Source organism: Spodoptera frugiperda, chromosome 31 (assembly GCF_023101765.2).
Source record: "Spodoptera frugiperda isolate SF20-4 chromosome 31, AGI-APGP_CSIRO_Sfru_2.0, whole genome shotgun sequence".
Taxonomy (NCBI): Eukaryota; Metazoa; Arthropoda; class Insecta; order Lepidoptera; family Noctuidae; genus Spodoptera; species Spodoptera frugiperda.
In genome coordinates, this window is record NC_064242.1 from 4,641,179 (window position 1) to 4,659,370 (window position 18,192).

Here is an 18,192-nt window from a genome sequence, read left to right on the forward strand (position 1 = left end):
GTTTAGCTTCGAATGAAGAAGAAAGAGCAAGAAACTTCATCGTTACTCTTTAAAAAAAATGTATGGTGGTGATTTTAGCTTAAGAGTTTCAGGACTTCTGGGGGTAGAGTTTGGGTGATATCATTTTTTTAAATGGAGGTAACGTTAAACATTCAAAAATAAAATCAGATATTGTAGTGATTATGCAAACAAACTTGATCTTATAATATTTAGAGACATCATGGGGTCACTAATGCAGTCGTTTTCCACATCTTGATGAGATGTTTTGCTCTCCGAGTAGCGGATCTTAGGAAAACGCATCATTATGTATACGTTTTATAGACCACAGTTAAATTAATTAATAATTAATTTTGTTCGACAGAAAATTAGACTTTCAAATAGGTATTTAATTTTCACGCTGTAGTAGGCAACCGATTTGTATCGATGTCAAAAGACACCCACTCTTTGTCAGTTATGTTACTATTGCCTTACATTCGATACAAATTCATTTCGGGAATTTCGAAAACGAAGTCTCGTTAACAAGTCTTTATAATATTAACAATTGTAAATTTATAGACTATCGATTTATCACATCATTAGTATTAAATAAACATTAAAATTAAGTCATCGTATTTACTTTTATTTCTCGTATTAAAAATAATATTTATGTAGCGTTAATACTCCGGATAGAGAAACCGTGGTACCAGGCGATCATAAATAGTACGGAGAACTATGCAACTGTTGTAAACTCCGCGGCTCCGTCGTAGTTCGACTTGCAGTCGGAATATCCTGCTCCTGTCACTTCCTGCGGTCCCTGCAATCCTTGTTCTAACTTCGCATTGTACTCAAACTGGGTTACTGGTGACATAATACTAGATAACGTCTTTATTACTATTGTGTACCGTTTATTCATAAATGTATGCTACTATTTTCCTTTAATATTTATTTGTGGTCAGTTTTCCCTTTACTAGTTACATCACCCTATGTAATGTCACTTTTATGATAATCAGGTTCTCATTACTTCTTTAAATAGCCTCCGCATTTATAAGTTGGAGAAAAAATGATTCAGATTTTATTAATTAAAATGTGCCGCTTTCCTTCCAGGCACTTAAACTTTTACGTTCATAGATTGTATGATAACATTTGCAAATACACAGTTAGCAGCTTAGGTTACGAGATTTTTATATAAATAAATAGTCATCTTGTGTTATTTTAAACTTGCCGCACCATATAAGTCGAGTGGGTATTGCGGTTTTTCTATTCGTCATTCAGTAGTTATTATTAAAATAGCCTTTAATTGTTTTTCTCGCTACTCGGTAATTTGATGTTGTTACTAAACAATAATTTTCGTCGTAAAATAACTGACCCAGTTTTAACCTAAATTATGCTTAGACACAAAACAATTGATGCGTAATACTTGTCTTGTTAAGTTCAAAAATGATGAATTGACTTATTGTGTACGAACTAATCGATATCAAAATATTTGTGTATCAACACGCACGCATATTGCAACGCATCAATTTCTTGCAATGACACCGCACTTCCGATTGAAAAATAAGAATGTGAAATAAATAATGACGTTGAATAAAATAATGCACACTTGCAAATTGATGGTGGCAGCAACATTCATTCATAGAGTGGCCCTTAGTTTGTTTTACGCTTCAAATACAATATAATAAAAAAATCTAACAAATAGTAATGAGATTGTTAGCAAAGGACCTAGCGTGTATGAATATCCCAAGAAAAAAATTTAGTCATGGCGTTAAATATAGTAAATTAACAGAGTTCCTGGATGCGTCACCGGTCGCCAGAGCTGTAGGGCGACCGGTCGGGGCGAAAGTCGGCTTCGGCCACACAGTTGGATCGACGCGGTACCACACCACAGTCTCATCTAAGCCACAGCTATGCGAGCATCTTCCCCCTCATAGCCGAAAATTCCACATTCCCGGAGACACGCGCGGCGACGCGACGCGAAAGTTGAAATTCGAATTCGCGAAATATTTAACGAAAAAATTCGAACTTTATTTTTTTTCTGAAATCGAAAATTTGGAGCAGTTGGCGGCAAACGGTAAAGTTGTGTGTTAGTGTCCTTAACAGTGTTTAGATAACTTTCAGAGCTTTTTAAGATTTTTTTATGATTTACTTGTGTGCTGTACCGGTGTGCCGAAACATACTATTGATGTGAAGTGATTTTTATTTTGTGCACTATTTGATTTGGATTTTTTGTTCCGGAGTTTTTGGTTGGTTATTGTTTTTTTTCTTTTTTATTTTATCTTTTAAAACTTTATGCGTACTTTGATTAGTTAATAAGTGCTTGGTTTTATTGCTGCAGTTAGATATAATGTTAATTATGTGTTTGCGGAAACTATGTGAAACTGCGTAGGTCGGCAGTTATTGGGCCGTTAAGTGGAATGTGCTTTAATATTAGTTTATGATTATGATAAACGCATTATTATCGAAGATAGATGACTTAAATGTCTTTTTTAACTGGATAAGTTATCGTTTTTGAGTTATAGGAGTTTCTCTTTTAAATAAAAACGTTATAGCAAAGTGATATATAGGTTTTTAACTACTTTTGCTACTTGAGAAACTTATGGAAAAATGCGTTTATTGGTCGAGTGATAGTTCGATGGACTTTGCCTACTTTGTAAACTTTTATTTATTAATTGAAGTACTCGACAAAAAATCCTATTACAAAATCTATTTGTCGCGTTGACGGAGCCTTCGCGTTAACGGTCACTTAGGAAATTGTTTTACTCGATCAGCCTTGCACGTCATTACTTTATAATTATAAAAAAATCTACGTTATTATACAAAATTGTGTTTAGCGAAACCCCTTTTATAGTTTGAATAAAATTACGTTTATTAGTTTTTGGTACCGTAGTGGTTATTTATAAAAGTTTTTGGTATAATAAAATATTGAACAAATTAAATACCTAAGTATTTTTTGGAAGCTTAATTCTTATGTAACTTAACTGTGGTATAATAATTTTTCATAATTTTATGTAGATAGCTAATATTTTTACACCGTTTTTTATAACATAGCTAATATTTTACACCGTTTTTTTTATAAGATCATTAAACTTCTTATAGGTATGCATGTTTGTGTATTTATGGTTAGGTAATTTAGTACTTTCCCTCTATTTAGGTACATAAAAGGTTTTTTTTTTTAAAAAAATCTTGTAATCATGATTTTCTAAAAAAAAGTTATAAAAAAGTCATCAGCTATGCAAAAAGTTCCTACAATGATTATGTAGTCAGGCATTTTTTTTATGGCGGGTCCAGTCAAGACATGCATCGTAGCGGTTCTGTCCCTTACATTTAGGTAAATTAGTTACTACTTGGTAGAGATGCTAACGGAGAGTTTCACATTTTCTTCAGTTATCTCAGCGTAGTATTCTATACCATGTTATGGGAATAATAGCTAGAATAATTAGGTAAATATAATTTTAGTAATAGGGATAATAACGTCATCACAACGATCTAATTATACAGATAGGGTTAAAAATAGCAGTTTGGACATTTTTTTCTTCAATTTATTAAAGACTGAGAATAAATCAAATTAGAGTGAGCTTAGAATTTGTTTCCCGGATAGATTTCGCATTTAAGAGTTTTAAAATAAAAACTTTGCAATTAAATTGAAGTTAATTTCATACTAAAAAAATATTATTATACTTATTTTGAAAGTTTTCTCAAAAGACGTTTTCTTTACACAATCAGGTTAATTTCCTTATTTATTTGTCTGTTTGTGAGACCAACAGAAAATTCTAGAACAATATTAAGTCTGGATTCTGGAATTAGTGTCTTATAAAATTTGGGTAATAAACTTATTTTTCATAATTTTGGGTAACCGTAAAACGTTCGATAGTACAATGGATTTTAATGGTTTCTACTTAGATTGACAAATAAAAATCTTTTTAGATTTTCGGAGTGTAATAATTTCGGAAAGGTTTGTTCAACTGTCTCATTGATTGAGTAAATGCTGTTTACGTACAAGTCCCCGGTCGGGCAAGGGACTGTGGGTATTCTCTGGTTTTCGAAAGTTCTTATAAGTACTAGCTTAGAGTTTGGATTAGTGCCGGGTTATGGAAATATGATTAACGATTAAAAATATTTTCTATTTATTTATTCCCGTTTTTATTACTTTTAACGTTTCATAGTTGCTGTAATATGCACCTCTGCCTACCCCTTCGGTGATAAAAGGCGTGATATTAATGGCTTGGATTTAAAATACCTGTCTATTTGATTTCCTAATCGAATTGGAAATTTGCGCAATTACAGTTATTGTGTAATGTTAGATACGGCACAAATAGAAAGAAATACTTTGACTGTCGCGGTGTCACGTCGGTTTGATTGAGTGCAATTGGTTAGTGAGCGAGAGGTCTCGAGTTTGATTTCTGAGAACGAAAAATTTTACTTTTTTAACCGAAGTAGAATATTTTGTTACAATTGATTTAAACAAGTAACACATTTGTCACGTTTCGCTTTGGGAAGCGAGTTAACCCAAATGTAAAAAGAAAGCATCGATTAAACGTTTAACTGTTAATCGATTACGATTACAATTTCGTATGTAATCAAACGCAAACAGAACGTTTCAAAGCTTTACCATCTAAACGCAATAAAACTGAAACTGGAAACTACTAAACACGTTAATACCTGCCCAGCGTGTACTGCTATAATCGACTAATCGACTAAACGACGACTATATTCGTTTCAGTAATTAAAATCGACTAAACGTATCGTATGAAGGGAAATTACCGTTCATACATATGTTTGTGTCTCTCATGACGGGAAAATGTGTAATGGGATACGATGAGATCGAAAATTATGAAAATTTTAGTTTTATCTGCATCGTTGGTTACTCCATCTTTAGTTCGTTAACTGCATGGTCGCAAACACAACTGTCCAGCAAAGTAAATACTATTAGGTACTTCGATTTTAAAAAAGGTTCCTTGTAACACGGTGTTTGGGATTGAGCACGATATAAGGCAATAGGCTTACTCCCACCATCACATGAGATTCAGAACATGGTTGGCCAAGGGTTTGGGGTCCTTGTGTGCCCATTTGAGGAGCAAATCGCGTACCTTATATTATTTAAAGCATTTTATTTAAAATAATCTTGACGAACAGTTATGAATTTGGAATAATCTAAAAACTATTAAAATTTATCTTTATTTATTCATCGATTATTAAATAACTGATTTTATGGGGCTATTAATAAATTTATTTTATTAATGCACAGAGTTGAAGGCATGAAGTATTTATTAGAGACGATGTATATAAACTGCGTTATTTATGACATCAAAGTCCAAGGGCTGTTTCAAAGTCGCCTAAGGAAATCAAATGTTTCCCCAGTTTAATTTGAAACTAAAATATTTTAATTTAGAGCTCATTTTACTACCTTCAGTCTACACGTAATGGGCAAGTCTCAAGGCTGTTCTGTACTAAGATTTTCGCTTTAAATTAGGCTCTATAAAACATTCTCTAGGTATACTTTGACCTACTTAATTTACTTAGTTTTTATGTTTAACAAAAAAAAGAGTACAAAATGAAGTCAAGTTACATAACAAGGCTTAGGGTAGAACTATAACACGCAAATGTATTAAGGATGTCACCAAAATGAACAGTAAAATTCTCATAAATCCGAATGTAGGCAGGATACTTTATTAGAATGACTACAAAAGTTGGTATTTTTGTGCATAAGAATAACCACGTTTTTCCTTGTACGAAAGACAAATATCACATCTCTGCGGTAGGTATCTCACATTGAGAAATCAATTTGGAGTGAGTGTTAATCCTTTACTGATTTCAATAAAAAATTAAATCGAATTAGGATTAACGTCATTTTAAATTTAGATAGACTTGAATATATCAAAACTAATCCAAAGATATAGACATTAGTGTCAGCAATTTCGAAACCGTCCTTGTCAAAACAAAATGGCTGACGAAAAAGAACGAACCGTTAGAGTTTAAAAATAAAGTACAACGTAGCTAGAATATGTCTCAGGTAAAATGTTGTTCAGCGTACACAGGAATAAGTTGGAATGGGTATTAAACTCGCTATCCCATATATTTCGCGAAACGGTGTTATTGACTCGTAAGAATAAGTTTGCGGGTAACTGTTTGCAACGACTGTACCTGCTTCCGAAAACGTAGCGTATCTAAGAAACTGCATCTACGATTCGGAAAGTTTCAGAGCATATAAACATTGTTATGTACGTGCAACCAAATGTATATGGTCGGGACGTTATTTCCGCGAAATAAAAGTTATATTTAGATAGTTATTTGTTATCATTCGGTGTTATTTTTCTTGTTTGTTATTTGTGTATTCTGGTTTCGTTTCTTAGATTGGCAACGTAATAAAGAAATGAGATGCCATTTGAGGTAATTATCTCTATAGTCGGACTGTTTTCAGATTCGTGTCAAATATTCCTTATGAAATTCCATATCCACCTCTAGGTAAACTGTCCAAACAAATATCCTATTCTTTCAAGGAAAAACAGTCATGATGCTTATCGAATATGATTCCTAAAAGTACTAACATAAAATGCAAATCAGTTTGAGCAACTTTTGTCCTACTTTTTCCGCTGAAGCTGTTGATAGAATATCTCGATCGCTTAAGTCAATACCCTTAAAGGCGTGTGACGGAATAATTAGGGGGAGTTTTATAATGAGTGTCGTAATTGAAGGATTACTAAGTATTTATAAGTTCATCGACTTGTAACACTGGGAATGAATCATCAATGTCTTTGTAGGGAGATCCCTTCTTATCATGAGTAGGTTTATGGTATTTGGAGGTATCTATGACAGATCGTTTGAGCAATTTAACCAGAGTTTGACTCTAATTAGTTACTTTTTATTTTTTTAACAAAGAAGTGCTTAGCTTATTTCAATAATCACACCAATTAACATAGCATTCTTATTATGTTATCTATATTTCTATCGGTATCTATAGAAAAATTACTTCTGCACTTTTTTCACTATCACACTAATATCATAAATGTGAAAGTTTGTTAGTTTCGATGTTTGTCCGTCACGTCACTCCGCTGAAACTAGTAAACGGATTATGATGAAATTTGGTATACAGACAGAGTATGAGTTAACTTGGGCGATAGGATACTTTTTATCTCACGACAACACGGGCAAAGCCGCTGGCAGAAGCTAGTATTAAATTAAGTCTAAACTAGCTTAGTTCAGTATCTAACATAAAATAAACACCAAGCTCAATACCTTTAAGGCCGTAGAGTAATTAAGTTGAGTATGCCAATGTAGTGTAGTGGTCACAGATTGATTAATTACCGACTGTTCATACTTCAACACTGTTTAGCTAACCGACTTCTGACTTGCGCAACTTTGTATCGTCTACAAGATTTGATCGTTGGTCAATAATTTGGCTTTATGTAACTTAATTTTATGCTTGGTTTTCCCCGATAAGGTATGCTGAAATGTACTATTGAATATGTTGTTGAAGAGCGTAAACAAAAAAGAGTACATATATACATATAACTTCATGCCTGTCTCCAATAGGGAGTAGGCAGATGCAATGGAACGCCAATGAATCTTACATACTTCTTTCGGTTCATCATCAGTCAAAAGGTGTGGTAGCAATATTACACAATCACATCTTAGAAAAGAATTATAGAATTATTCTTTACTTGACCCAGGTTTCTAGTATTTCATGACAAGCTCAAAAATGATTATGAGTAGTCTACTTTTTCTAAATTGCCACATCGGTTATCTCAACTCACTCTGATGTCCAAGAATATAAATATTCTTCACCAAAAGATTTTAATGATCGAATTGTTTCGTAACTCTATATTATGTTTTTATTATCAAAATAAACCTCTTTACTGACAAATTCTGCCAATACATCAATATTTCCAAAATACCCGTCCCTTTATTTTGTTCACGCAAGTCGAACAAAAACATGTTATGATACGTATTCCAATGAAATAAAAACAATTTATAAATCCTTGCTTGTTTGTGTGCTTTCTATGAATACAACCATAAAGCATGTATTTGTTAAGCTTACCATGTATTTAGTTTAAAATATGTATTATTTGTATGTACTTTATTTTATCTGGAGTTTCGATACATTGAAAGTTCTGACAAATTGCGTCTGGATGTCTCCTTGTCTCATTATAATAACGTATAGTGCACACTCGCGGTTTCGATACATAAAGTTATTGGTTGTATTTTGGAAAATGTCCTTTTTCTATTTCGTTATGGTATAGATGCATGTTTAAATTACTTGCTGTTTACTTACTCTTTGATAAAAATCTACCAATATAGAATATACAATACATAATTAGTTATTTTACACTAAAATTAAATGCCTTGTTTTGCGATAAAACATGAAAAACCGATGGTAATGTTATTCGATGACCAAAAAGACTTATAAACCAAAAGTTTTCTACTGAAAAATCAACCATTTCTATCTATAGGTTCAAATTCAGCTCTTTCGTGCGCAGCTATGCGCCACCGGTAATATTCTGAGACTGGATAGCGCCATGTGTCACCTGCGCATGAGTTACTGGCGTATTAGAATACGCAATCTAATAGCCAGCCTGTCAATTGATTCTCTGCAGAAGTGCTATGAAACTTGTTTATGATTTTCTTAGGCTGTGGTTGGTTTTGAACCTTAAGTATTTGTGATAATCAGATGTAGTGGGTTTTTATGTAAATGTTTAATAGGGACAATATGGACAATGTTAAAACATAACAGTTGATTAATGGCGTTTGCAATCAGTTTACCTTTACCACTTTTAACTTTCAGGAGAAACAAGCATAATCATTTATGTGAACCCTAAAAGTGTGCACCTAAACATAAAAGTATACTGGGATCAAAAAATCCCAGCTGTATAAAATTATCTAACAACGTGACCCATTCATCTCGAATCACTAAAACTTCCAAAACCCTTTGTTTCAAAGCAAAATTCAATTTACATACAGCGAAATCTTAATCCCGAACTATGGGGAAAATATCTCACACATTCGCAATTTGTCGTGTTAAATCGTCCGAGTTTATTCTACCTAAAACGTTCGTTGCACTCCACTTCGGCAACGTTCGACAATTTCCGATGTCTTAGTCATTCCTTACTACGTTACCGTACCGATGTTTACATTCACAGTGATAACTCGATTCTCAATTAGCGTACACATTACACCTCTTAAAACCTCAACAAAACATTTTCGGAAAACGTTTCTTAAAGAAATTACCAAGAAACTTATCAATATTACTTATAAGTATATGATAAACTACAAGAAAATCTTGTTGTGTAAGGTCATACCGTTTTATAGCTTTGCATAGATCTTATTTCAATACGAATAAAGTTGGAGTTTATACACGTGACTAAACCAGAACATTAATTACTGATTTTAATTGTTTATGACAATTTTATAACTGGATTCTTAAACATCAAAGTGTGTAACAAATGTTGAATCAATTTAAATGCTATACATATAGAAATAGAAGTGCTTTTACACAATCCAATTTGGAACAGAGGGTTGTATTTTTAAATGGTGGTATCAACATTTCGCAGTGAACTCGTTCGTTGCACTATTGATGTCATTTGAACTCGCCGGCGACAAACGTTCACAATTTCCGAATACGTTACTCACTTTGCACCGCGTAGTACCTACTCCGTGCGTATTTTCGGATCGTGTGCACGGCACTTACCATAACAACTCGATTGACATTCGATTAAACGATTTAAGTGATCGAGTTTGTATTTTACGTGTTCTATTTTGGTTTCATTCAATTATGGAAGCTTATTTTCGGGTGTAACTGTCAGAGTGAAGAGTAAAATGCTTTAGTAGAGTGTCGCTTCTGTAAGGTTGACACAATAGGCCGTCGGGAAAGGTTGAAATAAAATCCAATTTAATGATTACTTTGATTGATTTTAACAACATGTTTAATAATGATACCTCTGGGAGAATATTGTCATTTAGCGACATAAGTTCCATATTAATTTAACTATCGGTGTTTTGTTTCATCGCCTATTAAATTTTCATTTACGATACAAATGGGCAATAACTGATCCATTGATACGTTCAATGATGAAATAACTTATCGATTAAGTTTCTGTAGAAATGTAGTAATTATTTCATGGTTTAGAACGCAATAAAATCATTCCTAAAACTTTGACATTTTTACAATTTTATAGACCAATTTAGATATTGTTACGTCTATAAAAATGATCTATTGTTTGTGCATCTAAGTCTATAACAATATGTCAAATATTTCTGTCATATAAACGGGATATTTTTCATGAAAATGCGTGTTTACAGAATATTCAATTTTTTGTACAATGATTTTAAAATAAATAATAATATTCATGTAACTTCTATAAACATACCCTTATACTAATGTTGGTATTCTCGAAAAAAAATATGACTTTACTTCTCATAATTTCGAGAACATTCCGACTTTAGCTCCAATAGTACTTTCAACCCTAGTAAACAGACACGTCTAACTGGTAACTTCCGTACGTTTTGGTATAAAATTTCGATTGAGAAATGTTTTGTGATTTATTGTTGGTTCGGATATTTTCGCCGCTAGATGGATGGTTGTTTTCGGTGTACATAAACGAGATGGGATTGTATGTCCCTCTCATGTGTCTCGTGCAATTTGTCTAGTGAAAAATGTTCAGTGTCCGTGTCCGTCTTGTGTTACTGTGTTGAATTGTGGTTTGTGTTTTGGTCTAGAATTACTTTGTTTAAATCTGCTAGTCTTTAGTGATGCTTAACGTAAAGTTGGGGATATGAACATTGATTTATTATGAAGTTAGGAATTGGGTAGGTTTAATAGAGAACTTTCCACATTACATCAATAGCCTATAAATGGGCATGATTGACCATAAGCCTCTTCCCACACGGAGACTTGTGCTCAAAAAGCAGTAGGAACAGGGTGGTTTTAGTCAGTAAGAGTCTGACACTCCCTCTCGTCTCGCCCAAAGCGGGAGAAGTCATTGGATGATTTTTCTCCTTCAAAAAGGTTTTATAAGTCTCATTAAATGGAGTATGAATAATCTAAGTTCAACATCATGTTCCAACTAAACCAATCTCCTCCGTTAATAAGATAAACAGTTCACGTAACAGTGAATACCCAGGCAATGTACTCGTACTCACAATGAATCTAGCCAATCTAGGTAAATAAATATTTGACAACAATTCTGTCAGCAATGTGCGAATATATTAAGTCAATTTATTTGTCTACGTCATTATCAACCATTAAAGGCTCTTTATGTGGACAATTTTTTTAACGCCATACCCGGATTTTCATCCTAGTTAATGTGGTCATTGATAAATAAGAAGCCGTGATTTAAAAAAAAGTTATTTGGATTGAAGTCTAGTTATTACTGTATCATATCACGATTTGAAAGTAACTAGACTACATTCCATAGATTTAAAAAAAAGCCTATTGTCCATCTCTGAATATAGTCCATACTCAGCAGTGAATGTCTTGGGGCTGAGAAGATTGTGATGATCGTGGTGGAAATATCATGTAACGAGATAGAAATATGGGTATTTAAGGTTCAAGGCAAAATTTTGAAATAGCAATCTGTTAAAACCTTCTTTTGGTGGTTAGACAAGGAATATACAGACAGAGTAGTTATTGTTATAAGAAAAACAAAAGAAACATCCGCAATAAATTGACCATAATAAAAACAAATAAATCGTAAATACTAAATCAATGCTTAATTGATAATAACATCCTCATTGGTTAGTTCATTAATATATTTCCTTAAATACTAAAAAATATACAGAAAATTGATTCGAAATCGGATCTCCCAGACGCATAAATAACTAAATTGACTGCGCACAAGACTTCTTAAGGAGCGAATGTCACATTTGGTCCAAAAAAATGACAATTTCCAACGTCATATTGGAAAAATATGGACAGAAAATGTCAGACTAATTAATCCATTGCTAAACGTATTTGGTTATCAAAATAAAATAAACTGAATTTAGCTAAATGACGTTTATATCTTTGTTTTTTATTGGAATTATGTCCGTATTGATCTTCCTAATTATGCTGATCTTTGACTGAGAAACGGTAAGGTTAAGCATCTTTTTTCCTAATTAGATGTTGGGGACTAATTGGTTTAGTGCTTTAGCTATCTTAATTTTGATTCAAATTAGTAGAATTTTTATACAAAACCGTAGAAGTTTCGTTTGAGTCTACTTAGAATACTCACTCTCCTATAGATACTTAAACATAGTTTAAAAAAAACACCATTATTTAAATTAAACTAAACGGTGTTATATTTTCAACTCCCACTTTAAATAAATTGAATGTAAACTGCCTTAAATGTAACTATAATAATTTATTACTACGAAAACAAATAAAAAGTGGTTCCAGTAACTAATATAAGGGGTATCATATTACTTCAATACATAATTATGTATATACAGTCGTTAAAATACACCCACGTTAAGAGGAGGATTTAGGAAGCATTGTTAGAATGACAATAGTGTTGTAAGTACCTAATATAATTAGCATAATTTAAATGCCTTTATGGCGTTAGTGGTCGAGTGAGATGGGTAAACTACGTAGTAAAAATGTCGTCCCCCTTTTTTTCCAATGGGAAGAAACCAAAGTCAAAGTCAAAGTATTTATTTCAATTAATCTCAAGTTAGGTATTTTAGAAACGTCAAATTGAATTGTCCGTCAGTCTGTCTGTCAACCTTTCTAAATATTACCTTCTAAACGTTGTAGTTACTACTCAAAGAGAAAGAGAGAATGAGAACCTTTTACAATAATATTTAACACTGGATACATTTCCAAATTAAAAAAATCGAAACCTGAAAACCCATGATCCAATACTTGGCAATTACTACTAAGACAAATGTATAAGTTCGGTATACACAATAATTTAGCTTGAATTATCTCCGACGATACCACCTTCAAACCTTCAAGAAAAGAGCGTACTTCTTTTTAAATGGCCGGCAACGCACCTGTGATTCCTCTGGTGTTGCGGGTGTCCATGGGCGGCACTGTCAGGTGAACGGTCTGCTAATTTGCCACAAATTCCATAAAAAAAAACTCTCAACATCTTTTTTAACAAACAGATTGACTTTTAATGGCTACTATAAACACTCCATACACTACATCTGCCAACACTTTTAGTATCTACTCGTACAATGTTACAAAATAAAATTACACTACAGGCTTCGAGCAGTTTTCCGCATGACTCCCCCAGCTTGAAATATCGACAATATTTCCAATAAAGTTTTCCAATATTTTTTCATACAGTTGCCAAATGAATTTGGTGGCTGTCGCGTTCGATGAATAGTGGCCGTGTTACTGCCAACGTAGGCTGTGTATTACGTAAATTAAGTTTTTAATTTGTTTTTTTTTAAGTAATGTGTACTCAGTTATCAGTTGAGTTTTATGAATGTAGTGAGAATCTAGTAACTTTTGTGAAAATGAATCATCCACTGGCTTCTCCTGCCTTGGGTGAGGCGAGAGGAAGTGTCAGACTCTTACTGACTAAAAGCCACCCCGTTCATTCTCCTGCTTTGAGCCGGAGCCCCGGTAACTTGTTAAATTGTTCAAGCTCCGGATCGGGCATCAGCCCTACTGAGCCTTTCATCACGTAGTTATAGCTTTAAGATGGCATTATTTGCAATAATATTTATAGTTGTAGTATTTATTCTTGTAGCCAAATTTTTATGAGGTCTATTAAGTTTTTGGAATAAAACTAAAAAACACCAATTACTTTGCTGCTACCGGACCATAAATTATCTCATTCTTTTTTAAAACGTTTTATTTTAACCCTACCTTACCTTTTTTGTTAAAGAAGCCCATTGAAGCAAACAGTAAAAAAGTAAAAGTCTTGTGGTCCTTCAAAATTTAAACAATTCAAAGTATTGAGTGTCGTTCGTCGTTCCTTTATGACTCTTATTTGTAACACGATGAAACGTAAAAATGGACCACCCACTGTATTACGTTTATTGCTTTGTTAATATAATTAGGTTACCGATATTGGATCCGATTTATTTTTAAAACTATACCAAAAAGCCTCGGGTATTTCGGCACCAACTCACATACACTAATTCTGAAATCACGATTCAACACGTTCGAAAAAATCTCAATGTTTTCAATTCAAGTATTTGGTTCTAAAAGCAGTAGAATACAATACAAAACTTATTTAAGTAAATACTTAGAAAATAAGTGTCAAGCAAAAAGCAAAAACACCATTATGGTTTTCAATTGACTGCACGGTTGGCGCGGTGGCTGGGCAACTGGCTGCCGTGCAACGTGTAGCGGGTTCGATTCCCGCACGGAGCAACTCTGTGTGATCCACAAATTGTTGTTTCGGGTCTGGGTGTAATGTGCATGTGAACTTGTATGTTTGTAAACGCACCCGCGACACAGGAGAAAATCCTAATGTGGGGGAACGTTTTTTTTTAAAAAAAAAAAAAAAAAAAATTAGTTCGCAAAATACCCCAGCAGTATTACGTTAAACGTAGTAATATTGCCATGTTTGTTGCAGCAACGTGTCTCTAGTTACTGTATTCGTTACTGCAACTATTAATGTTGCTGTGGTAATTACAACTTCTAATATTAATTACAATACAATGACATGGTCTGTTGCCGTATCTGTTACAGTAACGTGTTCGAAGTGTACGTTAAGCACATTTGTTGCAGCTAGTTATTCAACAAACGCGTGTCGTTTGTAAACGCAACAATCTATAGTGTGGTCACCACACCGCAAGCGTACGATTTACAATGATTTGATATTAACTGAAAGTGAATTTATTTTTAAGCTTTTTTAGATTCCAATAATTATCATTCAGTAAAATTACTTTTTCACATTGAACTTTTCCTTTTATGACTGCTATATAATTTGTCGCATGTTATATCGTACTACGTTAAAATTTCTTGGTAGGTACGAATTCAAAGACCTTCACTTGAAATCCTGGTTAGCGCCAGGTTCGCTCCATGAAACTTCATGTTAAGAAGCCGGATAAATTACATTCAACACACAGAGTATCGGGAATAGTACTACAAGCGTGCCATTTCCAGTAACACAATCTTTGTGTACTCAACTTCAAACCAAAAGTACCTGGGATCCGCACTCAGAACCTTCACCTTTATTTATGTACACTCAGACAGAAATCACCCTTTGCGTCGCCCGACGCATGGGAACCAAGAAAGCATTCAAAATGATTTATTGTAAATGGTTTTCTACTTTGTTGGCTAAAATAATAAGCCCGCGCCCGGATTGCTGTTCTAAATTCGATATTTTATTGTTACGTTTTTTTCCTTCGCCGCACACCGACGAAAAAATTATAATTTGCAATCCTTTGTTAGTCCATTAGCGGCACTTCCAATGAGTCAGCGATATGGTAATTAACGGTTGAGACAAATAAGCACATACGATAGTGCGAAGAAATTTTCGCTAAAGCTATAAAGGCATCTCGAGATGAGTCTGAATGAGACGTCTAAAATGCAAATAATAAAAACGTTAAAGGCCCGGTAGGAATTGCGGGTGGCTTTGTCCACTTACACAATAGGATCGTCCGCCGGGAGATTGACGCTTTAACTCCGGAGGTGTTAGGAGAATTAGTGGCCCATTATTGCTCTATAGAAAACGCTATGGTCAAGCAGAAAGCAGATAACAATAATTAGCTCGGACGCAACAAAAAGTGACATAAATCCCGCATAATAAGTTCCCGGGTGCAAAAAAAGACGTAGTAACAGTTTACCTGGGCTCTCCGTTTTTTGCAGAAATCACTCCGTCCACGTTCCGACCGACATAATAAACACCTCAATTCCTAGCAGAGGCATTGTTTAATGATTTTTCTGTTGTGATCTTGCACAATTCTCGGTCAGTTTTATTTTTTTTAACGCAGCTTGCCAGAATATACGGTTTTTGTATGCTTGGTAGCATTTAAACAAAAGGGACTCGGGGCTTGTGTGAAGGTGCGATTTATTTATGACCTTACCTTCTAAAGCGATCTTTTGACCAACTTTGGGTGGTTTCTGATTTGTTATGTTAGTTTAAATTGAATTGAATGTTTATATGTGATCGGAAGAAATAAAATGTTTAACGGATCATTTCTTTTGTTGCAGGAACAATATGGAAATGTCTTATTGGATCGGCATGCTGCTAGGAGACTCTGAATAAGTTTATTTTAAATAAAAACCTTATTTTTAAATCGGTTCGAAAAACAAAGATGCTGGGGTGTGCTCTTAGGAGAGTTACCTCGTTTACCTCTTCCCCTACAGACATCAGCTTCAGCTCGGCTAACGATAGCCGGTGCATAGACAAATAGATGATAATAAGACAAACTTTTATAAACATTCGGCCCAATAATCCAAAAATCTAAATTGACGTGTAGGGATAAAACTGGAGATTTTGAAACTAAACTAGTCAGAGTAGCTAAAATCGTTGAATAGTGAGTTACCAGAAGTTGCGTTAGTCGGTTCGGGGTGGCCACTGCGGTGGTATGCTTTATATTGCATCTTGGATCGACTGTGCGCTGTCAGGTCGCTACGTCACGTGGCTTCCCAGCGCGCGACTGCAGTGCTGGATGCTACTAACTGTATACACGTGAGTATTGCATGCTTTTTAACATTAACTAAATATAGGATTTTCTTCGTGCGTCTTTTTGTGTTTAATTTATTAGTGTGTCATTTATAAATGGAACCGATTTTGACTACATGTTTTATAATTTTCAGTGTAAACATAACGTATTCTCTTTTGCGTCATTAAGATTGATTAATGGAAATGGAAACATTTACAGTTATCCAGTAAGAATCTTAAAATTAGATTCTGCTCAGATATAATACAAAAATAAAATAGTAAAAAATGGATGCTCTAAGTCTCCTAAAATTACTTTCAACCGGAATAAATCTTAAATGGTAATTAGTACTTTTACTGTCCTACAACAGTCCCTTTTGCTATACGCCCATCAATGTAAAGGACATAAAACCTGTCAATACATTCCGTTAAATTCTTCAACGTGTCTCACAGGAGTGGCTAGTTACTGTTCGATTTATTGCGCGGTTTCTTCAAGCACTTCAGCCTTTGTCAACTCACAAACTCCTTTGAATACATCTTCCATATTACTGTCATTATCTTCAACACTGCCTTTACTAAGTCTATTTACAATAGAAACATAAATACTAATTTAAATACTCATACTTGCGTGTTCATAATGTTTTAGCCTAACAATGCGTGATTTAATGAACCCTACATTAGATTCGGTTATAAGTCAAATTTTAACTACCAGATTTCGTGAAGAAAATGTCGTGTTTAGGGAATATATTTCACATTATTCTAACATTAATGTTCTGTTGCTAGTTGTTAGTGTAGAAATAAATTTCTATCGACAGATTACGGTAAGTGCTCTTCGATAAGACAGATAAAGTTCGTTCACACAGCGGAGTTACGGTGAAATGCTCCCGACTGTTTGGGTGTATTAGGATTTAGATAGTCTTGTACTCGTATGCGTCGAGTCGTTGAGTTTATGTCAAGAAAATTGTACATACTCGTACGACATGAGAAAGTTTTGTTTCCACGGATGATTGATTGTCCGATGACTTTGCAAATATCTTGCCAATATCATTCAATAACCAAATGTGGGTCTTACGTGATCAGTTAATATAATCAACAGGAGATGCAAAAAGTCTTTGGCAACAACATGGCATGTTTGTACAAAGCGTTTGTCAAAAAAGTCACGGAGACGTGTCAAGATGTAAGGAATGCTATATTGTTTGATGTTTAAACAGATAATTCGTTATTACAAGATTAATTTACATTTTACGGGTCATCTGTACTAAGATATCGATTATCGGCTAACCGATGATATCGATTCTACTTTGAATATGGATTTGGGCTTTCATTTATTTTTTAATCTTGATACCAAAGTGCTTAAACTTGTGTTTAGATTGGAATACTGATAGGTTTTAGAATTCATTAATTGTATTGCTCAATACGTATTGGATTTTAATTTTAACTAAAAATAAGTTGAAAACAAAGTTAGAAAGATTTCTCTAAAACGATTATGGTGGCATATAAAACTTTAAAATAACTCCATTATAGCTCATTTACAATCATAGAAAAATCAATAAAACTGTCATATTAAATTTTATAACATTTACAACATTTATTGAAATGGCGAACTCTAGCAAGTCCACACGTCCTTATATGGTGTTAGTGAACAATACTACATTGTTAATATCGAAATTTGTATTTC

The 18,192-nt window shown here is 33.7% G+C and overlaps 1 protein-coding gene across 3 annotated transcripts in view; it reads left to right on the forward strand.

The window, feature by feature from the left end:
* Nucleotides 1–1,830: 1,830 nt before the first annotated feature.
* Nucleotides 1,831–18,192, forward strand: part of LOC118276226 (uncharacterized) — a 110,700-nt gene continuing 94,338 nt past the window's right edge. The window contains exons 1-2 of one of the 3 annotated variants that reach the window (XM_035594464.2): nt 1,831–2,219; nt 16,064–16,544. In XM_035594464.2, coding sequence (XP_035450357.1) covers nt 16,441–16,544 — 104 coding nt within the window. In that variant the 5' untranslated portion in view covers nt 1,831–2,219; nt 16,064–16,440. The remainder of the gene's footprint in view (nt 2,220–16,063; nt 16,545–18,192) is intronic. The other 2 variants (XM_035594465.2, XM_035594466.2) reach the window with 2 other exon arrangements.